The sequence below is a fragment of the Lagenorhynchus albirostris genome, chromosome 15 (genome assembly GCF_949774975.1).
Source record: "Lagenorhynchus albirostris chromosome 15, mLagAlb1.1, whole genome shotgun sequence".
Classification (NCBI taxonomy): Eukaryota; Metazoa; Chordata; class Mammalia; order Artiodactyla; family Delphinidae; genus Lagenorhynchus; species Lagenorhynchus albirostris.
Window position 1 is genome coordinate 78236028 of NC_083109.1, and position 27732 is coordinate 78263759.

Here is a 27732-nt window from a genome sequence, read left to right on the forward strand (position 1 = left end):
TTAAATATTACGTAAGGTTTTCTTTTATTTAAAAGATCATTCACAAAATACCATATCCATAGATTTACTTTCTGTCATATAGCTGAATGTGTTAAGTGTTTGGAATTCCATTCTTACATTTAAAAGTCAACTGGATTGCCCAGAAGTTTAGATGAATTTGTTTTGTTCTTAATCTTTTCCACACTGAAGATGTAAGTAGGTCATCTGAAAGCATCAGGTTTGATTACAACCACATAATGCATGTCTTTCTTAAGGTAAGTATTGGTGTTACACAAATGGTTCTTATTTCAGAAGCAAACATGACAGGTGGAAGGAAGGAAAGGAGGGAGAGTTCTGTAAATTGCTGAGACCTGGTGACAAAGACAAAGTAAGAGGGGCCGAGGATGGCAGCTAGTGAGGAGCTACTTTCTAAGCACACTGCGTGGGCCAGCCTGCCCCCGGCCCTCCAGTCATGCTGGTGAGGGTCTCTCTTTTCCGGGGCTCTAGCTGACCCTGAACTGCTCCCAATTGGATGAAGTGGGACTCGGGCGCTCAAGAATTTGTTCACACAGAGGTGTTCAAGCTCAAAAGCTGCTGCCTAGCCTGGGTGAGTGCTGAACACTGTACGTGGCAGTGAACGTCCTAAAGCTGAGAACTAGTGACCTCAAGCCACCTACCAGTTACCTGACGGCTCTGCATAGTCAAATTCTCAATTCATCAAGTGAAAGAGAGTAATTCTAGGCCCATTCTTTCACTCTAAAATTAAGAGATGGTGGGAAGCGCAGTATCTCACTATTACTTGTATCAGGGAACAGATAAACACAGGGAGTGATGCAGAACACACGACAACAGGGGTTTGAGGGGAAGCAGCGTCTGCACTAGGAAGTGAGCCCAGCACCGCGCTACCACCTGCAGTGCCCAAAGCACCTCTGCAGCCAGCAGAAAGGAAACCAGACAGCAGTTCGCTACATCCAGCCACAGAGGAGCCTCTAAAACGGCCAGTGAAAGAAGGGAACCAGTTTGGACACGGTATTGAAAGAGCAATAATAAAGCATGTGAACACAGCAGTGTATTCAATTTATCTCCTATGTGCACCCTGCCAGCAGTTCACATTATCCTTTTAGGTTTTGCTGTTTGAAATGTAAGCCTATTCTCCCATCTGGGGAGGGAGTAATGGAGTCAGGACTATCTATAAATAGTTACAGGAAGGAATTTGCAAAGATCAACAGATATTTTATCCTTGTTTTGAAAGCAATGTGTCCCAAATTCTGTATGTTGATAACAGCTGAATAAAAACAAGATGCTATCCAATTTGTGACTTGTTTTTTTTCTTGGAAGCCACAGCAATACAGAACTCAACATGCAGGTTGCTGAGAAAAATCAAAGGAAACGCCCAGTGTGGCTAAAGGAAAAACAGAAAAGCAAAGGAGAGAAATGAAGCAGCATTTCAATATAAAGAACTCCCGCATGGCAGCTGCCTCTGTCCCTCTAGAGAAACTCATGTGCTGGAAAGAAACAAGGAGCGAGAAGGAAAAAGGACAGAAGAAAATAGGAAAGGAGTGGCAGGAAGGAAAAAAAGAAAAAAAAAAAGCACAAAACAGGCACTAGGTAGATTCAGCAAAGCCAAGAATGTACTAAAAACCACTTGTTAACTGCTGACATGCACTCACAAGCTCTGTGTTTCCATTGTAAGAAAGGAGGACAAAGGTCAGGCGCAGGAATGGTAACTGCAGGACTGCCGGTCTGGGGGGCAGCCAGGCTGTGCTCTCGCTCGAACCCCCCCCCACATCCCATTCCCTCCCAACCGCAAGCTCATTCTTGCTCCTTGTGAACGACTTCCTCTCTGGGCCTGGCTCCCCCGAAGATAGCAGAGTTGGGGTTGGCTACTTGATTGAGGGGCGTTGCAACTGTTCGAGGTTTAAGCTGGAGCCGTGGTCTCTGTGCTCTTTCCTCTGGGGGAGGGAAACACAACATGGCTTACAAATGTGTCACAAAAAGACACCCTTCAGAGCTCCATTTACACGTTCACATTATCGTCATACCTTCTGTTGGTTCTCTGAAATCCATATTGGGCCCTCGAAGGGGAGGGCCATCTCTGAAACGACTTCCCATTGGGGGGCCTGTTCGTCGGTCACCTGGGCGACTCCCTCCCCTGCCTCCTAAGAAGTCATCCCTGAAGCCTGAAGGAGGAAGATGACATTGAATTATCTTTTAAACTACTGTCTCAAAGCTGATAACATAGCTTGTGTGAATTAAGTTTAATTTTAAATTCTTTAGTTTGTCCAGCATCAAAAGTGCATACAAAATGAGTCCAAACGTGAATCTGTTGGGTAATTTCAATGCTAACAGACTTCTAAAATAAAAAAAGAATCTTAGGAGAGAAAAATAAAACGAGCTGTAAATTCTTAGCTTGCAGGAAAAGTCCATAATATTCTAATATGGCTTAACACAAAAATGCTCAAAGCACGTTTTATTGTTTTCTAATACAATCTATACAGTTATTAAAAAAGATAAACCTGAAATTTAGAAGTTATAATTTAGAACACAAAATCAAAAGGAAAAGCTAGACATGAAGACAAAATAAAAATACAAAGTCACCTCTGGGTGACATTCCCCATTTTTCTGTTTCTGCTGCGATTCGGGTGTGGATCATTCTAAAAGCAAAGCACCTGTGTGTAAACAAAGCTGTCATCAGGCCCACTCCCTTCCCAGAGAGGGCGCCAGAGAGCAGGAACCGCAGACCCAACCCACACCTCCTCTGGCTGCAAAGGGTTCCCACACCCCATTCATTTGTGCACCGCTAAAATAATTACCAACAGAAGTAAACTGCATCTCATTTAGAATTAAAAAGTAAGTTGCAATTTGGACTTCCCTGGTGGCGCAGTAGTTAAGAATCCTCCTACCAATGCAGGAGACACGGGTTCGAGCCCTGGTCTGGGAAGATCCCACATGCCGCGGAGCACCTAAGCCCATACGCCGCAACTACTGAGCCTGAGCTCAAGAGCCCACGAGCCACAACTACTGAAGCCTACGCGCCTAGAGCCTGTGCTCCGCAACAAGAGAAGCCACCGCAACGAGAAGCCCACGCACCGCAACGAAGAGAAGCCCCTGCTCACCACAACTAGAGAAAACCCATGCACAGCAACAAAGACCCAACGCAGCCAAAAATAAATAAATAAGTAAATTTATATTAAAAAAAGTTACAATTCTCATCAGTGTGAAGAATATCTTCTCAATGGACTTTAAGAACCTTAAGCCTTATTCAGTTTTGCATTTAACTGAAAGTCATAGGGGGAGGTTAAGATAATTAACCTTTTAACAGTATAACCAACTTAAGTTAACTTTCAGTAAAAATTTAAGCAATAAGACTATAATTAAACAAATGAGCTTGCCCCCTCTGTTTAAGCTCCTGAAGGTGACTAGTTTTACTCACTCCAAGGACAGTGCGATTGCTCAAAGCTTTGCAGGAACTTATCCTTGAAGAAGGATCCTGAGCTTGAGAAATATTCTTCTACTAAATAGTTGACTCCCATTATTCATAGATTTCACGTTTGCAAATTTGTCTACTCACTAAAATTTATTTGTAACCCTGAAATCAATACTTGGGGCCTTTCGCTGTCATTCAGACATGCACAGAGCAGTGAAACGTCTGTCACCTGACACATACATTCCCAGCTGAGGTTGAATGAGTCAACACTCTGCCTTGTCTCAGCTCAAACAGTAAACAAGTGTCCTTTTCACAATCTATTTAGTGCCAGGCTTTCTGCTCTTTTGTGCTTTTTGTTAGTGATTTTGCTGTTAAAATAAAACAGCACCCAAACATCATGCTGAAGTGCTGTCTAGTACTCCTAAGTGCAAGGCTGGGATGTGCCTTGTTAGAGAAGCCTCACGCAGGCATGAGTTACAGTGCTGCTTGCCGTGAGTTCATCGTTAATCAATCAACTATATATATTAAACAAGGCGTCTTTAAACACAAACACATAAAGCAAGGTTATGTATTGAATGGCTGACAAAAATATGACCAGAGAGGCTCACGGGAGCCTGTCTATTTCCTCTATTAGCGATGGCTCCGTATCCGCCAATTTGCTGTTTGCAGTGGTTTTAAAGAACCTAACTACTGTGAATATGGAGAATCAACTATCTGCAATGGTGGGGTTCTTTTGTTCTTTAAGGGTAGCAAGGAATTTTTAAATTGATCAAGTTATCTGAAACTCAGTTCAGAGACTAAATCGAACAATTTCAATTTTAACAAAACAAGTAATGAAAACAATTCTAAGAAGGTTCAGACCAACAGGAGCACTGCTTTGGGGGAAAACCCATTTTGGAAGCATATCATCAAGTATAAGTTTCTTTACAAAATCTTTTCTATCAACCAGAGAGGATACACCATTCATTAAACAAGCTTAATTAGTATTCAAACATTTAACCTGACATTTCCCCCAAACTAAACTGTGTGTACCTTTCCACGCTGATTATGAAAGTGAAGTTACTTCCCTCTTAATGAGATTAATTTTTGCTACCAGTGTTTAGCATAAAACAAATTAGCTCACACCCACACTGACAAGGCACATAAACACAACTGCTACTTTGTCCAGGTCCATGAGACAAAGTATAGTGGGGAAAAACCCCAAAACCTAGTGTACATTAACATCAAGTGACCACCTCATTTCAAAACTCTTATGATATGAGCGATGGGAAGATTATGAGGGGGGGGAAAAAACCAAGGTTTGACACTAACAATTATCTTTTCATCAAGTTTGATGACAGATTTCTAGGAGGCACACTATTCATGAAAATCTTCTGAGCTTTCTTTACGAAGTTTAGTTTAACACACCGCCTAGGGACTTCCCTGGTGGTCCAGTGGTTAAGACTCCGCACTTCCACTGCAGGGGGCGCGGGTTCGATCCCTAGTGGGAAACTAAGATCCTGCATGCTGCATGGCACGGCCAAAAAAAAAAAGATAAAAAATAAATAAAAGCACACTGCCTATTTCTGGTTGACAGGGACTTTCTTATTTGTTTTCTTCTTTATATATTTTTTTGTACTGCTTGAAAAAAAATTTTTTTTACAATGAGATGTCATTTAAAAAAAGGCATTATTCTAAAGAGTAAAAATGGTCTACCTATACAAATAATGTATATAGGCCGTACCCCACCGTGTGCGCACTGCTGGTTTTAGATTATTACCAGAACACTGTAGTTTACACTGGTTGGTGGCAAGGTAGCTTCTCTGGCTATGTTCACTATATGTCTTGCTTCAGAGTAAAAAAGCCCAAGCTAAGCCAGTAGTAGAAAGACATCAGTTCCTTTGGTAACCTCCAAAGCTGTGAGCTCACTGTACTATTTCTACAGGACTAGGAAAGGCAAAACTGGCAGATTGGAGACCACCACTCATCAAGTCACTAACTACTACACCTGAGGTGGCTTTGAGATGACATCTGTTGCATTTTTCAATCAGAGACTAGCTTATACATAAAATTACAGGTTTACTGGATTATACTGTACTTTTATGAATAAGCTCATTTCTGATTGGCTATAGGACTTTTAGGAATTAAATTATTCAACAGATATAAGCAGTAATCTGTTTAGCTAACGCAGTACTGGAATGAACTTTTAAAAAATTTCGACTCACAAGACCAGTTCCTCCCATACTTACCAGTTACTTTCTACTGATTTTTGTTTTGATTGGGGGAGGGGTGCTGGGGGGGCGGGCACTAATGATCTCATCTTATGTGGTGGCAAATGCAGAGACAACCTCAAGTTTGTAGGGAAGAAAACAGACTTGTTTTTCATTCTCTACCTTATGGTTACAATGGACATTTTTACCATATGATTTACCTTGATAATTAAAAAAAAAAACAAAGAGATGAAGAGATGTTTAGGAGATCAACCCTTCAAAGCCTGGCATGCAAACTGACCTCTTGAGTTGACACAAGGAGGCACCCACTGGTATGCTTTGATGAGTTAAGAAAAGCAATGATAAAGTGGATTATGTCCACTTAAGGGACAGGTGCTCCACGCCCTTTAAGAGACAAAGAGGTCATCAGGACTACCTATTACCATCTAAGAGGGAGCCACCAGGAACCATTAGTATGAGGCTTTCTGTAAGCTTCTAGAACCTTCAGACTTCTAGAAATAATAGTACTTCTATTCATGCCATACACACAAGCATCATCAAGGGGCTCCCCTGGGCTAAACCCTGAGAAAGACTCAGCATGAGACACAGGCACATATAAGAACAGTAGACTAAGAAAAGGTAACAAAATAATGCGGATCAGTCCAACTTGCCCACGATGTGGAAGCTTTCAAGTCCTACCCCAAACACTGAGGTTCTAACAGAGGCTTATTGCATGCCTGGGTACCTTTTCGGAAAGTTTCATTTGTGAAAGGAACTAAAGTAGTCCGGCCAGGCGGGCTACTCACAAGAAATGTACAATAGCAGCAAGGCCACTGAAAAGGGTAAGTGGTGATACTTTAAATACTGATACCGGAATTGCAGTCATCCCGGGAATCCCATCCACCTCTAGATTCTTGAGAGCCACCCATTCCTGAGGATACACAAAAAAGATAAAGTTGAGGTCGTATCATTACCTTGCTGCACAAACATGGAAAAATTCATTGGGAAGACGTACAACTCATGTGATGGGAAGTTCAATGAAATTATAAGAGTTTTTGCTGCCAACAGGAAGAAAAAAACCCAGGCTTGCAGAAGCATCATCCATTCTTTCTAAGATTTTACACATTTTTAAAAGCTCATGAACACCTATCAGACCTACAAGATAAGAGTTCTTCTGGTAACCTTCAAGAGCTGTAATCAGTGGGCATACAGCAAGTTTTATGTTCAGCTGTAGAAGAACCAATCACCTCTGTCATCTGGTCCACCTTTCCTGAATCCAAAGCCGCCTTTATCTTGTTTTCTGCCTTCTGCAATGTCCACACGAAGTGACCGGTCACCCAAGAGCTAATAAGTGGAAAACACTGTAAGTACTGGCAAGAAAAAAATCTCAACTACTACCACCACAGAGAAAACCTGAATATACTTACTGCACCATCGTATGTCAAGGCTTCCTTAAGGGAATCCACTTCATCAAATTCTACATAGCAGAATCCTGTAAGAGAAAACAAACCCCCGATTTCCTCAAGGAATTCCGGGTTAAAGATAAGGTGGGATCCTGTCTGTACCATTTCCCTACATCATAACTACCACTTCTGTTGTATCTAGATGGTAGCAGACTTGCAGAACCTGAAAGAGCATATTTTACTTTCTAATAAATAGAACTTGACTGGTATTCCTCCCTCTTAATTATATTTTTTCCCCTCTTAATTATATTCTAACAGAAAGTGCTAATCAAATAGGTACTGAAATAGTAGCTGTGTTTTTATAAAGCTTTCTGTTTTAACCATAATATTAAAACCTTCCTTGGGTCACTGAAGAGCTGTTAGTTCTGACTTCTGAACGACTTTCATATAACCTAACAGGGGCTTTAAGACACAGACTTCAAATTCGATACCAAACATGCTTTGATGGAACAGGCTGAGGGTGCCATTACTTACTACTCAGGTAGCTGGTATAAAACTTGTTTTACAAAGCTAAAAAACATACCCTCGGCCACAAGCACATCCTCCTCAGGATGCTAATTAATTAAAGACAGATGGCCTCGGTGCAGCATGCTTTACTGACAACTTGAGTCTCTAACGCTAGATTCTGACACAGGCCTGTAAGCAGAGGACACTCCAGGCAGAAGAAACCACACCCTCTCTCTCACCTCCAACCTCTGAATAAGCTTTTCCTTCTAGCTGCAACACTCTTGTCCATGCCCTCTCGGTTAAATCTGGGTTAAACACTCCCCCTGCACCGTATGCTCACACTGCACCCTGTATTACCACCCTCCCGACCCCCATCCTGTATGACGATTACACTTCACCTTCAAAGCCCACTAGACTGCAAGTGCTTCTAAAGCCTGGGTCCAAACTTTTCCTGTTCGCCATTTGCTTACACAAAGAATGTACTGCTTGGCTGTAGAGTTCCCCGTCCTCCACCCCCAACCATACTCCACCTCCCCATCCATGCCTTTTCCCCTAAGTGGATTCAATGCTTAGAAGAACTGAGAAAACTACTTGCAAGTTCAAAGAGGCAACAAGAGCCTAGTCACTCCAGAGCTCCCACTCACCTCACACTCCAGAGCTGCAGAAACTAAAGATGCCCTTCTATGAGACAATCTCTGCTGCTGCTGACTCAGCCCAAAGGCTGGCTTCACCCACACATTTTTACCTTAAATTTGCATTCCTAACGCTTCCTAGCAGCAGGACTTACTGCTCCAAGCTTAACTGATACATTCTTTTTCACTGTTTGATCACTTACTATAACAAGGCTCCAGGTTCTTGAGTCAGAAGGCTTTCAGAACAACGAAACTATGGAACCGCTCTGCTGAGCAGCACCCCTGCTTCTTCTACAGCCCCACAGCCTGTGTGCCTTTCATGGATGTACTTCTGGGTAAATAAAGCAAACCAAATGCCCTTGTATCTGGCATCACGCACTTAAATACAGGGCACATTTCCCTTTAGGAAGCCTTGGAAGTTGGATAATGCCCATCTGGTTCCTCATTCTTACTCCTCTGCTCAAGAACCTGAAAGACTAACCTACAGACACTAACTTTATCTGAAATTTGAGCCAATCATTTCCCTAAACACATGCTCTGAAGTCACAAATGTACAGTGACAGCAAGTACTAGGTTACCTTTTGGATTTCATAATAAACTAGATTACAGAAAAACTACCCCCTAAAAAATGCAGGAGTCAGCCAAGGTGATATGCACCTGAAAAGTCCTGAGTTTTATCTGTTCATTTCTTTCCTGGTAACTCCTTTTCTGGCAGAGACAGGATTGCTATATAGGTCAGGAAAACGCCAGATTTACTTGGGCATATGCCACATATTTCTACAAACTAGATTATGTATAACACTTTCCCCCCCAAATAGAGCTGAAGGCCTATGCGTTAAAGCGCTAATAAATGTTTATTTCAACTGCGTGGAGTAGGCAAACATTCGGAACACTTTCATTGAAACGCTTTCATAATTAGAGCCCTCTGGTTTAGACCCTCCTCCCCTTACAATAATGCACAGTAAAAATCCCCCAAACTCACCTTTAAATTTGTCTGTGTCTTTGTCTCTGACTAGCCGTACACTCCTTATGCTGAGATCCTTAAAGATAGCGTCTATGTCGCCCTGCACCGTGTTAAAAGGTAGATTTCCTACATATGCTGTGTAGGGGGGCTCTGTGGGCAGCTCCTTCTGGCTACGGGAACCATGGCCACCAGCACTGCCACGGGACCTAGGAGGGGAAACAGACAGGATTCAACTCTGCCCGTGTGTACTTGCCCCAGAGGGCCAAGGAAAATGTCTCCCACTCAGCCACACCACCCAGGCAAAATAATCCTATATAATGTATACAGTAACATCTCCTTGAAATAATAAGAGAATTCCAAAATATTTATGAAAAACATGCTTATTTCTGGATGACAGAAATGTCCACAGAAACACAGAATCTCTGTGAACGTACCTTTCCCTGGAGAATCGAATCCAAACATAACATCCTCCTACAGACAAGTGGTTCTCTCCTATTCATTAACAATAGGAGAAAAGAACCTAAGCCAATGCCCTCCTTCACACCCGATAATACTAACACACACAGAAATGGAGTGTCCACTTATTACCCTGAAGCTGAAGTATAACTCATTCACAATACAACTGTTTCTTGCTGATTATAGATAATATGCTCCAATAAAAATTTTAGATTTTGTGCAGCAAGTACTATGTATTGTACATATTACTCTCCACTCCCCCATGCACTACCTCACTGGGTCCTCAAACACAAGGTGCATATTACTAATTCATTTAAACGTCAATGTCATTTCCTCAGCTAAGTCAAGAGGTGTTTAGCTTGTCTATGGTTACAGAGCTTAAAAGTGGCAGGACCCTGACTCCACCATATCATGGCTAATCCGCATAGGCACTGGTTTAAATCCGAGCTCTACCACATACTTACTCCACCATATAATCTTGAGGAGTTACTCAATTTCTCTAAGCCTTATTTGGAAAACTGGGTTAATACTAAGAGAGACCTTGAATTACTGAGAAATAACATATGGTGCGTCATACACTGCCTGTCACATAGTTCACGTGTGTAGAGTAACAATGACCATAATAACTGCCGTCTAAGACCTGAGGTTTACAATGTTTTATAGATAATTTAAAAATAAATGGGACCAGCTTCCCTGGTGGCGCAGCGGTTGGGAATCCGCCTGCCAATTCAGGGGACATGGGTTCGAGCCCTGGTCTGGGAAGATCCCACATGCCGTGGAACAACTAAGCCCGTGTGCCACAACTGCTGAGCCTGCACTCTAGAGCCTGCGAGTCACAACTACTGAGCCCACGTGCCGCAACTACTGAGCCCACACGCCTAGAGCCCGTGCTCCACAACAAGAGAAGCCACTGCAATGACAAGCCCGCGTACCGCAGCAAAGAGTAGTCCCCGCTCGCCGCAACTAGAGGAGGCCCATGCGCAGCAACGAAGACCCAACTCAGCCAAAAAAAAAAAAAAAACCACAAAAAGCAAACGAACAAATAAATAAATAGGGCCACGGGACTTCCCCCTGGTGGTCCAGTGGTTAAGACTCCACGCTCCCAACGCAGGGGGCCCAGGTTTGATCCCTGGTCAGGGAACTAGATCCCACATAATGCAACTAAGAGCCTGCATGACGCAACTGAGGATCCTGCGTGCCTCAACTAAGACCAACTGCAGCCAAATAAATATTTTAAAAACAAACAAAAAAATAAATGGGGCCATTATACATTTGTCAAAACCCATAGCACAGAATGGACAACACTAAGAGTGAACCCTAATGTTAACTATGGACATTGGGTGATAATGACATTGTCAATGCAGATTCATTGATTGGAACAAATGTACTACTCTGGTGCAGATGTTGGCAGCAGGGGAAGCTGTGCCCCTGTGCATTTGTGAGGGCAGAGGGCATATGGGAACTCTATACTTTCTGATCAATTCTGCTCTGAACCTACATTGCTCTAATAGATAGTCTACTAAATTAATGAATGGGAAGGGAGCTCTTCTTTACATCAATAAGGCTGTCAGCTAAAAAATGTAGGAGGAATCATGTAATTAGAAAACCACTACTCTGCAACCACCAATGTAGTAGTGACTGATTCAGGCAAGGCTCAAAGGATGCCAAAACACTGATAAAATGAATCTGCCAGTCACTACTGCAACCAGGACTGAACTTAGTATCACTAATAATGGGAGAAATTTAAATGTGCCTTCTATTTTGGCACAGATTCTTCAAATATGTAAAAGTCATGAAAGACAAAAAAGGCAGGGGAACTAACAAAATGATAACCAATGCTACATGTGATCTTTGGATCCTGGAACACACAGCCATAAAAGAAAAAGCAGATGGAGAAATCTGAATCTGATGAGTATAAATATTATTGTGAGCATTAAATTTCTTAGGAGTGATTAATTGGTACCGAAGTTAGTAGGATGCCTCTGTTCTCAGGAGAGACAAAGTACTTAGGATTGAAGTGTCAGGACAGCCATTTATTTTCAAAGGGTTCAGCATAAAGCCATGTATGCATGCACGAATATATAAAGATAAAGCAAGTGTGAAACTTGTGACATCTACCAGTGTCCATCGTATTGCATTCTTTCAACTTTACTGAAGACTTGAAAAATTTCAAAATAAAATGTTTGCAGAACACAGGAGAAAACAAATTTAAAAGGGGGAGGTGTTGTTTTTCTTTAAGAGACATTTAAAGCAAAAGAGTCTCCTCATGTCAGTCAAAAATCTGCTTAAAGTCAACCTTCCTTTCTTTTGGCAGAATATATATTAATACCAGGTCTTCGAAAGTAACTTGATTTTTAAAATTCATATATTGCTAGAAATATCATGAAAGAGATTCCACATCTTGCCTGACACAAATTCCAGATATCTCAAATATTTGATAATAAATACCAGTCTTTAAGACAACACTTTCTTTTTTTTTTTTAAGCAGAAGAACCAGGCTATGAAGTAATTATTAGATGGCTAAAAATTTTAAGTTTAATTACCTCAGAACTGCTGCTTCCCAACAGAAAAATCCTGCATTCTGTCCTAATACCAGAAAAATAGGCTTACAAGTGAATGTGACTTATTTTGCATTTCAATAACCATAAAACTGGGACTTCCCTGGTGGTGCAGTGGTTAAGAATCCTCCTGCCAGTGCAGGGAACTAGGGCTCAAGCCCTAGCCGGGGAAGATCCCACATGCCGCGGAGCAACTAAGCCGTGCGCCACAACTACTGAGCCCGCGTGCCACAACTACTGAAGCCCACACGCCTAGAGCCTGTGCTCTGCAACAAGAGAAACCACTGCAATGAAGAGTAGCCCCCGCTCGCCGCAACTAGAGAAAGCCCACGCGCAGCAACGAAGACCCAATGCAGCCAAACAAACAAACAAAAAAACCCACCAACAACAAAAAAAACCCATAAAACCTAAAATATTTTCAGTAAGGTACTCTTTGGGGCTGGGTACTGAACATATAAAATACAGTATAAACACTTGGAAAACTGTCAAAACGGGACCAACTATAATTAAAAACACTTTAAATTCATCTACTCAACATTTATTAAACATCTGGTGGAAAACAGCCCCTTGTCCTGGAATAGCTTACACCTGAGTAGCACATATAAAACATAAATAACTGTAAATGCATACATGCATGTTTGTGTATACATTTACATAGATATGTAAAAAAGCAAAGGGCTACAATGATTTTTTAAAAATTCAACATGAAGGTGAGGATGAAGAAATGATAAATTTGGCAGGTGTCTGTTTGATGAAGCAAGAAAATGGAGGTAGGAAGGCTTGCTAAAAGGGCACATGAGAACTTCTGTGGGGTGCTGGACAGAGGACTGAAAAGATAGGGTCAACCAACCTCTGACTGAGTACAGAAAGCCATGTAAGCAAGCCTTGATAAGGACCACTGCCCAGGTGAATGCTACCGAGGGGGGGCACTAGCAAGAATGCAGCAGGATCAGAAGCCAGCTCTGTCTTTGCAAAGATAGAAAAATCCTGCATCAGGCAAGCAGTACTTTAAGAGCTGGAGATGTGGAAAGAGCTAACCCAAGCCCATCAACTTGCTCATTTCACCCTAGCCTCACAAAACTGCCAGTGGCTTAACACTCTAGATTTTTTCAAGACTAACCGATGCAGTCCTCAATACTGCCCTACCTGATCTGGTCAGTTCTACAGGACTTGAGTGGTTTTTAGCTTTTCGTTGAGCAGTTCACTGAAGACATTACAATGCAGTGGGACTGGGGCCAGCCTGGTAGATTTCAACTTATTCACTCTATGAAGAGTCTACAGTGTGCCAGCAACTCGAGAGACAAGGGTGAAGAAGACAAACCCCAGAGAATGCGTATGGACGTAATAAAAGGATACATTCTGTCATCAATCAAATAAAAATGTCAAATGTCAGAAATTCTTTGAGCTAAAATCCTTATGAGATACTTCTGACACTAATTTAAGTTTAGAGGGGACTATTATCTAAATAAGCTATGTTACATGAAAGCACTTTCTAAAACAGGTTAAAAACACAGAAGACACACCTGGCACCTTACTTAGCTTGGTGTAGGACCTCTTCCAAATCACCTCTGTACCTCGGTTTTCTCATCTGTTACTTTATAAATATTTCAAATTTCTATGTTATAAAGGAGTTTGAAATTGACCATAAAAACACTTCACAGAGACTGATTGCTTTACAAAAGTTTAATAATTCTAAAGTGTTATGGGTAAATTAAACACGCTACAGGATACACTGCTTATACAGAAGGAGGCTGACTAACAAGCCATGGATGTAAAGCAGGCAACAGATGAGGCAAAGCTGCAGGCCTGGGCACACACCCCCACCTCCCCACCACCCTGCAATTCAGAATAGAGACCTGAAGGGCTGTGCTGCAAACTCCCAGGCCATATCGCTCCCACTGAGCAATGGGCTTGCCCGCTCATTACTGCTGCACAAAGGGACAGTCTATTGATTTAAAAAAAAAATACGAAAGTTTTAAAGTAATAATCACATCCTCAGTCATTTAGGAAATCCAACTTTCAACTCCAGGTGTGACCAAAATCACACCTGGAGCTACAGAAAAATCACGTTTCTTCACTCAAATCAACAAAGTATCTGAATGTCTATTAAATACAGAGCACCATATTGAGGGCACAAACCTAAGACTTGTTCCTACCCTCAAGGAGCTTATAATTCAGCTAAGGGGGTCCAGGCATCTAGAAAGGAGAAATCACATCCCAAGTAGAAGACTGCAGAAAATTCAGGAGACAGCAACAAGCACTGTCTCTGCAGGGTGGAGCAAAAGGCACTTGGACTCTATTTTCCAGGCAGCAGACAAAACACTGAACTCTTAAGATGATAATGTGTGAATAAGCGAAGATACATAGGAGTGAGAGGAAACTGGAGGAATGGCAACTATAAGAAAAAAGAAGAGAAGAGATTATTAGGGCTGGGATTAGAGTCAGTAAGTAGATGAAACAAAATTAAGTGCTCAAGACTTGCTTCCAAAGTGAAAAAGATAATAAAAAATGAAGGCCACATGCTATTATTTCTGGACAAGAATTTTACGAAGATTTCTCGGTGCATTAGAAACTATACAGAATTTAAGTACTGTTGCTGTCATTCTTAAAACTTTAAGACCAGTGCCAAGATACCATGACTATAGAGTATTAACCTCTCTTTGGTATTTGGAACATTAGGTGCTCTTCCTCTATTACTTCTAGGTGATAACTGAGTTGTTTCAACAACTTTGGTCTTTCATGCGCCACCTAGAGCTTATTAGCATATATCACATGGCCTGAGGCACTATCCTAGATCCTACATAAAATCACAGTAAGACTACCTTTACGAGAATAAAATCCAAGTAAGCAACAAAGACAAAATCCTCTGAGCATGCAGAAAGAAAGAAAGATCAAAATGTGTAACCTACTTGGTTTCTAGACAATAATCAAAAAAGGTTAGGCTCTCAAAAGCCAAGCCCTTATTTCATAAACACCCTTTTATACTACCTATTAACATCTTACATTAGGAAGATACACTGGTTACAATCACAGAACCAACATCAATACATTACCAACTAATTTATTACTAACTAGTTCAGTTTATTCAGATTTTCTTAGCTTTCACCTAATGTCCTTTTCCTGTCCCAGGATCCCATCCAAGATGCCACATTACATTTTAGTTGTAACTTAGGTTTTAAAAAACTAGCCCAATGAACTTGGATTAAAGACCCTTCAGTTCCAAGCAGATCTTCCTCTAAGTGTATGTATTTTCCAAGGCCTTCAATTAGCACTCAAAATTAAATCCCTTTATCTTGACAACTGTCATTCCTACAGGATGTGCATGAAAGCCTCTGAAAGTTTCTGGTAAACACTGGGGGTGGGGAGGGAGCAGTGTCTATGGTGAATTCTTCAATGAGCCTTATTTCAAGGAGCTCTTTTCTGCTGTGAATGGGAACTTAATAATTCAATCACATCTGTAAGATATAAAAAGCAATGCAGAGAAATGCAAAGTTGTTCTGAGGCAGGAACTCCTGTCTTGTTCACTGCTTTATCTCCAGAACTATTACAATATCTGAGACTTAGGGTGGAAGGAATGAAGCCACAGGCCTACCAACTACTTTAGGGTTGCCAGTAACTTCTTCACCAATGTGGGTACGCTTATTTGGAAAAAAATTTAGATTATAAGAGAGGGTCACATGTATTCAGAAGACATCCCCAATTATGTACTTAAGTTTTTTGTTTTTTGGTTTTTTTTGCGGTACACGGGCCTCTCACCGCTGTGGCCTCTCCCATTGCGGAGCACAGGCTCCGGACGCGCAGGCTCAGCGGCCATGGCTCACGGGCCCAGCCACTCCGCGGTATGTGGGATCCTCCCTGACCGGGGCACAAACCCGCGTCCCCTGCATCGGCAGGCAGACTCTCAACCACTGCGCCACCAGGGAAGCCCTGTATTTAAGTATTTTTCAAAAAATTTTCAGGCTGTGTACAACAACAAGAAATACATTTTACATCACAACTTAATACATGCATACATTCCTGCATGTTAACTACACAAATTAATTTTAAAAAGCTTGCCAACAGTACTAACTCATAGTATAATGCACACTATTGTCTATTCTATTTCACCTTAAAAGATGCTTACCAGGACCCACACTAAGTTGATTTCATCATCTCCCAACAGGACACAACAGGCAGTTTGAAAGCCTTGTTTTAGATGAATAGTGAACACGAAAGGGACTTCTGGTTTACACAGTCTTTCAGGGAACTTTTCTTACTGGGAAAAGGTACTTATCATAATGAACTAAAATTCTGGACTCCTAACATGAAAGGAAAGAAATGCGCTTAGTAATTTAATAACTTCATATGGGTGAAAAAGGTTACTCAATCCAAAAGTTCCAAATTTGGGACTTCCCTGGTGGCGCATTGGTTGAGAATCTGCCTGCCAATGCAGGGGACATGGGTTCGAGCCCTGGTCCGGGAAGATCCCACATGCCACAGAGCAACTAAGCCCGTGTGCCACAACTACTGAGCGTGCGCTCTAGAGCCCGCATGCCACAACTACTGAGCCCACGCTCCGCATCAAGAGAAGCCACTGCAATGAGAAGCCCGCGCACCGCAAGAAAGAGTCGCCTCCACTCACCGCAACTAGAGAAAACCTGTGCGCAGCAACGAAGACCCAATGCAATCAAAAATAAAAATATAAAAAATAATAAATACATTTATTTTAAAAATCTTTAACTATTAGGTAAAATGAGCAACTGGTAAATTCCAATCTAGACCATACTGAGGTTTCTTCATTAACAGAAAATCAGTTAAAGTAACAATTCTTTGCATTTTCAGACGGCCTCTAAAAGCACCAAAATGTACTTCCTTTGGTTCTGGCTCTGCCCCCGCAGAGCCAAACCTTTCTGGCTGTAGTATCCCTGTTAAGTCAAAGAGAGCAAACACATACACCGATCCTGCCATTGGCCTTCGCATGAATCAGGCCGGGGCACCAAACTGCACTATTACTCATGCATTTGCAGTATTAAAAAAAAAAGGGGGGGGTGGATTCCCTAATGGTCCAGTGGTTAGCAGTCCACGCTTTCACCCAGGTTCAATCCCTGGTGGAGGAACAAAGATCCGACAAGCCTCATGGCGCAGCCAAAAAAAAAAAGCCACCTTCTGCAAAGAATGTTTTTGATAAAGTGGTAAAAATGATTAATTTTATTAAATACTGACCCACTTTAAAAATATTCCGTTACAAAATGGGAATGAAGCACTTCTGCTGCTTACAGAACTACATGGTTATCTCCAGGAAAGGCACTCCTGCAAGTGAGTTACAAGCTGAACTAGCTATTCTTTTCATGGAACACCATTTTTACCTGAAAGAACTGACAAACTGTGGTTCAGACTCGGATGCTACATAGACATTTTCTTGTAAATGAAGTGAGCCTGTCACTTCAAGGAAAACAACAGTATTATCTGCTGCGAATGACAAAACACAGGCTTTCAAGCAAAAACCAGAATTTTAGAAAACTTTTATCTATCAATATAAGCTTGACAGTCTCCCAATACCTGAAAATTTTCTGATGAAACTGATGGTGACATTAATGAACATGATTTTTGATACTGTATAGTGAAATGCTTCAACATTTGGAAGAGCTACATAACTCAGTGAACTGGTATTTTCCAAATGACCAAAGTATCATGTTACAAAAAAAAAAAAATGTACAGCTGGGCTTCCCTGGTGGCGCAGTGGTTAAGAATCTGCCTGCCAATGCAAGGGACACAGGTTTGAGCCCTGGCCGGGGAAGATCCCACATGCCACGGAGCAACTAAGCCCGTGTGCCACAACTACTGAAGCCCACACGCCTAGAGCCCATGCTCCACAACAAGAGAAGCCACGACAACGAGAAGCTCACGCACCACAACGAAGAGTAGCCCCTGCTCACCACAACTAGAGAAAGCTTGCGCACAGCAACAAAGACCCAATACAGCCAAAAAAAAAAAGCACAGAAAAAGATCCACTCAAAATATAAGATAGATCTATGGATTTTAATGTAAGAGTATTAAAAGTTTATTGTTACAACTAACTTTTATAGAAATTACCACCTGTCAAGTTTTGGTACAGTCACAAGAGTATCTACAATTATCTGAAAAGGCTATTAAAAAGTCCTCCCACTTCCAACTACTTACCTATGTAAGGCTGGATTTTCTTCATATATGTCAACCAAACAACCTACCTCAAGAGTGAATACAGAAGCAGCTATGAGAAACGAGCTGTCTTCTACTCAGCCAGATATTCAAAAGTCTCCAGGGAATTCCCTGGCGGTCCAGTTGTTAGGACTCCTTGCTTTCACTGCCAAGGGCCCAGGTTCAATTCATAGTCAGGGGAACTAAGATACCAGAAGCCCTGCGGTGCGGCCAAAAAAAAAAAAAGGGGGTGGGTGGGTGGCTCCAAAAATGCAACTGATTATTTCAATTAGAGAACAGTGTGCAGAGCGAGGGAGATCACCAGCTACATCTATCCTATACTGGAGTGCAATGAAGGTACTATGTTTTCAGTAGAGTATCAACATACTGAAGCACATCCAGAGGGTCCTATCAAGAAGAACATTTTAAAAACCATCATATGGTTGGCAAACTTAAAAAAAATAGGATGTTCAATTATTTAAAAAGACAACTTAGACATTACAGCTGCTAAGTGCAATCAAAATCAAGTGGTCACTTACTTCGTGCCGAGTGTGCAGGTCTAACCAGCTGCACAAATGATGGAAAGGCAAAGATGCATGGCATGGTCTTTTGCCCAACACTCTTCCATTTCTAGCAGAAGCTGGAAACTGGAAGGTGGATCTGATCTAGGACTGACCATGCCCCCCCACACCCCCAGCCAAACATTCTGCTTTGTATGTTCCAAGTTTCTGGGAAGACTTCTTGAATTTGTGTAAAGTCTTTCCAGAACACTAAGGTTAATTTCAAACAGAAATATAAATTTTGAAAGTATGTGAAAAAAAATTTTTTTTTTTAGAAATCTCAGAAGCATTTAAATATTCCAAGCATGAGTTCTGTTACAAACCAATAATGTACAAGAATGAATTACTTGGGCTTCCCTGGTGGCGCAGTGGTTGAGAGTCCACCTGCCAATGCAGGGGACACAGGTTCGTGCCCCAGTCCGGGAAGATCCCACATGCCGGGGAGCGGCTGGGCCCGTGACCATGGCCGCTGAGCCCGCGCGTCCGGAGCCTGTGCTCCGCAACGGGAGAGGCCACAGCAGTGAGAGGCCCGCGTACCGCAAAAAAAAAAAAAAAAAAAAGAAGAATGAATTACTTGGTGGGACTTCCCTGGTGGCACAGTGGTTAAGAATCTGCTTGCCAATGCAGAAGACACGCATTTGAGCCCTGGTCCGGGAAGATCCCACAAGCCATGGAGCAACTAAGCCCGTGCACCTGCAGTCTAGAGCCCTCGAGCCACAACTATTGAGCCGGAGTGCCACAACTACTGAAGCCCATGCGCCTAGAGCCCATGCTCCGCAACAAGCTACCGCAATGAGAAGCCTGCGCACTGCAATGAAAGAGAAAGCCTGTGCTCAGCAACTAAGAGCCAATAAATAAATGAATAAAAAGAATGAATTACTTGGTACTAATTTACCATACTTACGGTATTACATTATAAATGCTTTATGCCTATAAACTGAACAGCTTTCCCTTTATTGGCTTTAGAAATATAGACAGGAAAATAAAAACTCACTCCATCTAACCCTCAACAGAAATTTTCCCACTCTAACACCAAAGGAATTATTTTAAGAATTAAAAAATTATAAATTGGACTTCCCTCGTGGTGCAGTGGTTAAGAATCTGCCTGCCAATGCAGGGGACACAGGTTTGAGCCCTGGTCTGGGAAGATCCCACATGCCGCAGAGCAACTAAGCCCGTGGGCCACAACTACTGAGTCTGTGCTCTAGAGCCTGCAAGCCACAACTACTGAGCCCATGTGCCACAACTACTGAACCCGCATGCCTAGAGCCTGTGCTCCACAACAAGAGAAGCCCACGCACCGCAACAAAAGAGTAGCCCCCTCTCGCCGCAACTAGAGAAAGCCCGTGCGCAGCAATGAAGACCCAACGCAGTCAAAAATAAATAAATTTAAAAAAATTATAAATCAACAGCTATCAAATATTAAGCATTTTTAATGTACCAAATACTGTGCTGCACAGTTTAACATCTCATTTAATACTCCCCAACAGCCCTATAGAGGAGTTTCTATCTTATATGCAGGGAAAGTGAGGCTCAGAGAGGTAAAGAAACTTGTCCAGATCATACTGCTCATACACAGCCAAGAGGACACTTAAGCTCTGGTCTGCCTGATTCTAAAGCCAGGGCTTCTGCCTGAACATCTGACATCTCAGAGGTCTCTTGGTAAAACCAAGTATTTGTGGTAACAACACTTCGCAAAGAGGACAATGACTTGGAATCAAGCACTGGGAGACTGAGTGGAGAGAAGGATGACAATAAACCCAAACAACTTGCCATCTGATAGGTAAACAGGATTTTAGAATATGCCTTTCAACACCTTTACAGATCCTGTTATAAGTGAAACTAGCTAGCTTTTATACACTTTCTTCCCCATTTTAAGGCTTAAAATATCCTTAGAAATTTAGACAGAGATGCCAAGCTTAAATCTTGTAAGACTCAAAGATTAGAATTCTAAATCCTCTAACTGGAACCTAATAAAGAATATTTAATTTTGTAACTTAATCAATTTTTAGCAGGTACCATTTCAGTAATATCAATTCTTGCTAATTCCAAGTTCCAATCTAATTCTCAGGATTGATGCTACTTTTAGGTTAAGCACTCAAAAGGCCTTTTGCAGTTAAAAATGTAAAATCAGTGTTACTCTCCACTTTACTGTCAATAGCAAATGAAAAACTGGAACCCCACAAAGATAATTTAGCAAAGTGAAAAACCAAATACATTCAAGATATGGTACAATCAACTCCTGCTAATTTGGAATTTTGTTTTGACTTGCTTTCTGAGCAACAATGCAGTCCCTGGTTCTCTCCTCTGCTGCAGGGGACATGCCTCTATAGGCTGGGGAAATAAAGCAGTTGTTCAGTATTGCTTCCTGACAACTGTACTGGTTATTACACACAACTACAAAATAAACTTACGGGGTATGTATAATTGTTAAAACCCAAGTTCTTGGTATTTTTTCTTATTAAATGAGAAGACCCTTCTTTTTTTTAATTAATTAATTTTTATTTATTTTATTTTTGGCTGCGTTGGGTCTTTGTTTCTGCACACGGGCTTTCTCTAGTTGCAGTGAGCAGGGGCTACCTTCCTTGCAGTGTGCAGGCTTCTCATTGCGGTGGCTTCTCTTGTTGTGGGGCACGGGCTCTAGGCGCGTGGGCTTCAGTAGTTATGGCTCGCAAGCTCTAGAGTACAGGCTCAGTAGTTGTGGCCCAAGGACTTAGTTGCTCCGCGGCATGTGGGATCTTCCCGGGCCAGGGCTCGAACCCATGTCCCCTGCATTGGAAGGTGGATTCTTAACCACTGCAGGGAAGCCCCTTGACTCTATATTTCAAACCTGCCATTCCTTTCACCTGTGACCCAAGTTGCTTAGAGTTGAGACATCTTATCTAGCTAAGGTGTTTTAGACTAGTGAGAAGTTGCCTTACATAAGTACCAAACAGGGACTTCCCTGGTGGCGCAGTGGTTAAGAATCCACCTGCCAATGCAGGGGACACGGGTTCGAGCCCTGGGCCGGGAAGATCCCACATGCCACAGAGCAACTAAGCCCGTGCGCCACAACTACGGAGCCTGCACTCTAGAGCCCTAGAGCCACAACTACTGAGCCTGTGTGCCACAACTACTGAAGCCTACGTGCCTAGAGCCCGTACGGGCTCTGCAACAAGAGAAGCCACCGCAGTGAGTAGCCCACGCACTGCAATGAAGAGCAGCCCTCACTCGCCGCAACCACAGAAAGCCCGCGCGCAGCAACGAAGACCCAACGCAGCCAAAAATAAATAAATTAAATAAAATAAATTAAAAAACAAAAAGCACCAAACAAAGCAATACAAGACCAGCTTTCCATAGGTGGTAATCGTCTATAATGCTTAAGCTTCTATCTGAACATAAACAAACAGCACTGAGACATGTACTGATGTGAACATAATTCAAAACTCAAAATTATCATTGAAGAATATGTGGTCAACTATCCTATCACCTTGCTAAATTTCAAAGATTCCAATAACTGATAACTTTCGACCTGATGAAGTTAAAATAACATTAACTATCTGGAATAGGAAAGCTTTGGCACAGATCACACCACTACATGTCTAGTCCTCTGTGAAGTTTCCTGACTCACCTGTGACACCGCCTCAAAGAACACACAAATTCACCGACAGGTTCTAAAAACTACTTTTTGGCAATCTGAGCAGTATTTCCTATGTACTTTTACATGAAGATGAAGTGGAAAATTCTGAGAAGGTAAGATGTAGAAGGTGCTTAATAGTAAAAGGACTTTTTATGAGGAAGCTTAAGAGATGTATCATGCCAGCTACTATTCTCTTATACAAGTTTTTGGAGTACATCTGGGTAAATGGCTAACAGTGTCCTCGTCTTTTGATATTCTGATAAATAAATGGCATCTTAAAAGAGAATTTTACTTTTGATCAACTTCTATTGTTCAAGGTACTCCAACTGTCAAAATTTGATATCCACCGAAAGTCTAACTCGAACACCTCTAGTCACCAGAACAGCTGGTAAATTTGTCAAAAGGCAGAATTAAAAAATAATAATAAAAAAAATCCCCAGGCTCTGTATAATATGACTAACACTGTAGTTCCAAACCAACTAAAATTCCTTGGAACTGCCTTAATCTGAACTACTCTGTTTAAGAGTTTTCCTGGGTACTTCCAAATGCTTTTTGAAACTAGGAAGGAAAAAAAAATCCTCGTTATTAAATTTCAAGATGACTGACGTACAAATTTGATGTCTAGAAACCTACCCCAAAAGCATTAACTTTACATGTAATCCAACATCTATTTCTTTTTTATTAGTAAATAAAGTATTCTTTGAAGTAACAGGTGGCTCCACCTCCCCCAACTTCCATGTCCCCAACTTTCATGAATGATACTGGGTACACTCCCGCACCCAAAAAAGCTTTTATTTGAGCCATTCCCAAACCAAGGTATTAAAAGATCATTCTTCACCAAACAAAGATACTTTTAGGATTGAAACCCAGGAGACTGGACACCTCAGTAGGTACTATTGTGGTGTTATCCTGGGAAAGTAATCCTTTCTGTGAATCACACAAAGGCCAAGTGTGCCCTTGACAAACAACAAGATGTTTACAGCCTATCTTCTAAATTCTGTATGAGGTAACTTGTGGCTAAAAAGAAATAATCTAGGGCGGGTTCCTGGAATTGAACACCATAAGCTTTTCCTTCACTAGTCAGGGATCTTTCTTTTAAACAAGGTGCCTCAATTACATATAGCCTGTGTATGACCAGAATCAGAACGAAGCTAAATGCCATTCCTTCTCCAGGTCTGGAGAAACCAGGGAGAATAACATCTTCTGCCAGTAGGCACGTAGCACTTGTCAACAAGGCACTCTGATCTAAGAAAGGATAAATACAATGCTATGATGTGTATGTTCTGGTTGGTCTCCCCCGACCCCGGGGTGAATCGAACTATTCCAGGGCTCCAGCTGCCAAATCCCAGCCTCACACCCGTAAAGGGATGGGAATCGCCCCTCTCTCGGCCTTCCGATCATACCAAGCCCGCTGGTCTCCTGACGAAAGGGGCCAGGGGGCCTGCAGCGCAGGCTGACAACAGGAAGCCGCGGCCGGGACCGGGACTGGAGCGGGGCAGGCCGCGGCCCCCACCCCCGCGCTGCAGCACAGCCCCGCGCCGGCCCCGCCGTACTGGGGGATGGGGCTGGAAGCGGGAGCTCGTCCTACCGGGCACTCAGCGCCGCTGCGGCCTGGCCCTGCGACCGAGGCAGAGGAAAGACACATCGTAGGCGGCGGGGGAGGGGTGGCACAGAGAGGGATCTGTCCCGCGAGCAAAACCCGGGGAGCCTAACCGCCGCCGCACCCTCCCCGAGCGCGCCATTTCCAGACCCCACTCCTCCCGGCGCCTCTACGAGGCCTCAGTCGGCCCAGCCGGGCCCCTACCGCTCGCCGCCCCTTGCTGTGCGCGCGAGAAGGCCGCGGGCCAGGGGCCCCTGACTCCGCCCGCCTCTCGCGCCCGGCCGGGGCCCGCGCACGCCCGCCTCACCCTCTGCCGCCGCCGAAGCTGCTGTAGGCCCGATCGTCGTAGGTATCGAAGTCCGCCATTTGCCGTCTCCGCTCCGAGAGGAACCAGGGTGAGCGAGGAAGGACCCCGCAATATAACTCCCCCCGCCCCGCCGCCGGGGCTGTCCGCCGCACCGCCTGATCGCAAATCGCACGCACGCACGCTCGCGTGCGCGCACGTACGCCGCGCCGGGTCTGGGCTGGCTGGCCTTTGGCAGCCCGGCGCGTTTTGCGGCCCACGTGGTGCGGCGGCGCGTTGGCTCGGCTCCTGCCCTGGCGCTCCGGCCCATTGTGTGCTAGCTCTGAGGCTTCACCCGCGGCCGCCTCCTGCCCCTGCCCCGCCCCGCCCCACCCTTGGACGTGAGCCTTGCCCTACCAGCCGAACCTGCTGTGGCTCCCTCCGCGCGCTGCGAAGGCCCCGCCCCGGGCTGGCCTTGGAATCTGCGCCGGGCTCGCGGTGTTTTCTGTCGCCTAGCTTCCGAACTCCAGACCTGGCAGGGACGCCAGAGGTCTCCTCCGCTTGGTGGGGGTGGGGGGGGTGGCGGGGAGGTCCCACTCCGACACTTACACGGTGGGGGCGGGGAGGTCCCACTCCGACACCTACACGGCCAGGGCGTCGCTTGCTAACACCAAAGAAAGGTCTACCTCCCCCAGGACGGAGACCCCGCAGAGCTGAGCATTTGTTGAGAATGCACAGGGGGCGAAAGGCCTGGAAGGGTGAGATTGGGGTCAGCATCTGAGCGTGCGAGGCAATGGGGATGCCCTTATTGAATCCTGCCTTCAAGGATCTACTTGCCGCCTGGGTATTGGTGGTGGGGAAGGGGTGTTGAGATTGGAGTATAGCTTGTCGTTGAACCTGCGAGCGAGTTGGTGCATCTTGCTTTTGGAAGAAAATTCTATCCTGACGTGAAGTCCAGCTAGCAATCGCAAAGAATGGATGTGCAATGAGAATTCATTACACTGGTAATTTCTCCAGTTTGTGATTGAGATTGTGGTAATATTGGATCCGCCAAACCCTTCCGTGTCTAGGAAGAATTTAGAAGAACCTCAGAATTTTTGCAACGTATGCCCAGTACTGTTATATTTAAGCACTTCTGCTACTTTATCCCAGTGCTGGCATTCACAGGGCAGCTGTTAACTCGGTGTTTGCTTTTCTGTCTCTATCTTTGTTAAGTATTGATAATAAAACCACTTTACTATCCAATAGACCCAAAGTAATCTGGGCCCTGCTTCTTACTAGTTGTGTGACCTCAAGCAAGTTACTTAACCTCTTTAATGTCTCAATTTTATCATTTTATCATAAGAGGAGGATATCACCCACCTCCTCAGATTGTAAGGATTAAATAAGAAGCAAAGTCTCCCAGTCCAAAGTCACCCCAAGGTGAGATTCTGGAGGATAGGAACCCGTGTTGAGAGAGGTCTGTCATCCTACAGGGCCCTGCGTGAGGGAGAAGAGAGTGATTTATCATGAATGAAGTAAAAGGAGGGAAGACTAATAGGAAGGTGTATGTCTGGGGCTTTCCCAGCACCAGGCCCATCCAGGGGCCATCCCCTCCCACCAGGCTTAATGGCCTTTTCTCTACTTGGGCAACACCCGGGGCCAGTCTCAGGCCACACTCTTAAGCTTTACTATCCATAGGCCCTTTCCCCTTCTGTTGGTCTCTAGCACACAACCTGTGTCCCACACAGGATCCAGAGGATTGAGACCAACCCTAGAAAGTTCCATAAATGTGCTGACTGCCTCCATGGCAAAGCTAGATGCCCAAACTCTCCTGAGATTGTCCTCATGAGCTTTGATCCTAATTTGTTCCCTAACTCCTTCCCAAAAGTGGATATCCCAGCCTTTACTAGTTCTCTTTAATCCTGGGAGTTGGGGGTGTAACCTGCTAGAGGACCCATCTCAGATGCCACTTTCTTTGAGATACCTATAGTGTAGTGAAGCTTGTGGGTTGCATTTCAAACTGCCTGTGTTTAAATCCTGGCCAACCCACTTAACTACTAGCTGTGTGACCTCAAATTGTTTAATCTGTCAATTCTTTGCCTATAAAAGAACGATAGTCCTTGTGATAACAGTTTTCAGTATTCAGCTGTTTTTAAGTTTCGAAACGATGTTTTGTTGGTGAAATGCTGTTAACCTATCTAAAATAACCTCAAATATGAATCACTTTTATGTTGAGATTAAGATCAATGACTTAGTCAATTTATGTGAAAAGACATACTGATACTCTACAAATCTACGCAGATCTGGCCCTGCGTGAATCTCAGTAAGCATCTGTATTGAGCTACTGCAAAGCTTCTGTTACAAGCACGTGTTACTCTAGGTCAAAGGCTTTCCAAACAAGTGAATGTGAATATGAGAAAAATTAAAAATGAAATCTCTATCTATACATGATGAAAATAAAGAAGAAAAAGAGTACTGAATATGCTTTCTTTGTAACCAAAACTATAGCTTACTAGCACTAAAACTGTGCAGACTTTGTGAAGTAACTCAAAAAAACTGTTTAAAAAGATCTCAAATATATCAAATAAGCGGTGAAACTATTTGGAGAAGAAGGATGCTTCAACTCTGCCCCCTTGGTGCATTTTTCACAAAGCAGTCATAGTGTTTTTTCTAAACCCTAAATCAGGGCATGTCATTTTCTCTGCTCCAACCCTCCCATCTTCCTGGGTAGGAGCCAGTGCCCTTACTATGGCCTAAAGGCCCTATTCTGTCCCCTCCCAGCCCCTCCTCCCTGTCTTTCCCATCACTTGTCTGCCCAGCCACCCTGTTTTCTTTCCTCTTCCTCTAGCACCCTGATCACTTCACCACTTCAAGCCTTTGCTTTGCCTGTCCCCCTGACACTCACATGGCATGCACCTTTGCTTCCTTTGGGCTTCTGCTTAAAGGAGCCTTCCTAACTGCTCTGTTCGAAATAGCAACAGCCTCCAGTTTTCTCTTTCCTGCTCTGGTGGTTCTTTCTCCCAGCACTTGTCGCACCTGACTTCTTATCTATTTATTGTTTTCTTATTTAAAGTCCATCTTCCCCGAGAGCAGGGAATTTGTTTTGCTGGCTGATGAAGTCTTGGCACCTAAAGCAGGGACTGTCTCATAGAGGAAGTTCAATAAATACTGGTTGCTTCTATGAAAACTGGGAATCAGATGAAAATATTTGGAGTTTGATTAAAACCCTTTCTTCATCATCCCATTTCCTCCCATGCCTCAACTTGGGTAGCATTGCAAAGAGCTTCCGCAGCCACTGGTGCTCTGTGGACAAAAAGACCCTGTGATTCAACAATGGCACCATTCATGTGCTTCATTAGTACTATTTTTAATAGTTTTATTGAGATATAATTCACATACCATGCCATTCTCCCATTT

General features: G+C 43.3%; 1 protein-coding gene across 2 annotated transcripts; it reads right to left on the bottom strand.

The window, feature by feature from the left end:
- EIF4H (eukaryotic translation initiation factor 4H) lies at nucleotides 1-24516 on the bottom strand. Of its 2 annotated transcripts, XM_060123237.1 has the most exons (7): nucleotides 24358-24516; nucleotides 9120-9307; nucleotides 7023-7087; nucleotides 6843-6939; nucleotides 6467-6526; nucleotides 2022-2159; nucleotides 1-1931 (listed from the first exon to the last, which is right to left on the bottom strand). In XM_060123237.1, exons 1-7 carry the CDS (start codon nucleotides 24414-24416, stop codon nucleotides 1792-1794), a joined length of 747 nt encoding a protein of 248 aa, XP_059979220.1. In that variant the 5' UTR covers nucleotides 24417-24516; the 3' UTR covers nucleotides 1-1791. The 2 variants fall into 2 exon arrangements, with proteins under 2 accessions (XP_059979220.1, XP_059979221.1); XM_060123238.1 differs by lacking the exon at nucleotides 6467-6526.
- Nucleotides 24517-27732: the final 3216 nt, after the last annotated feature.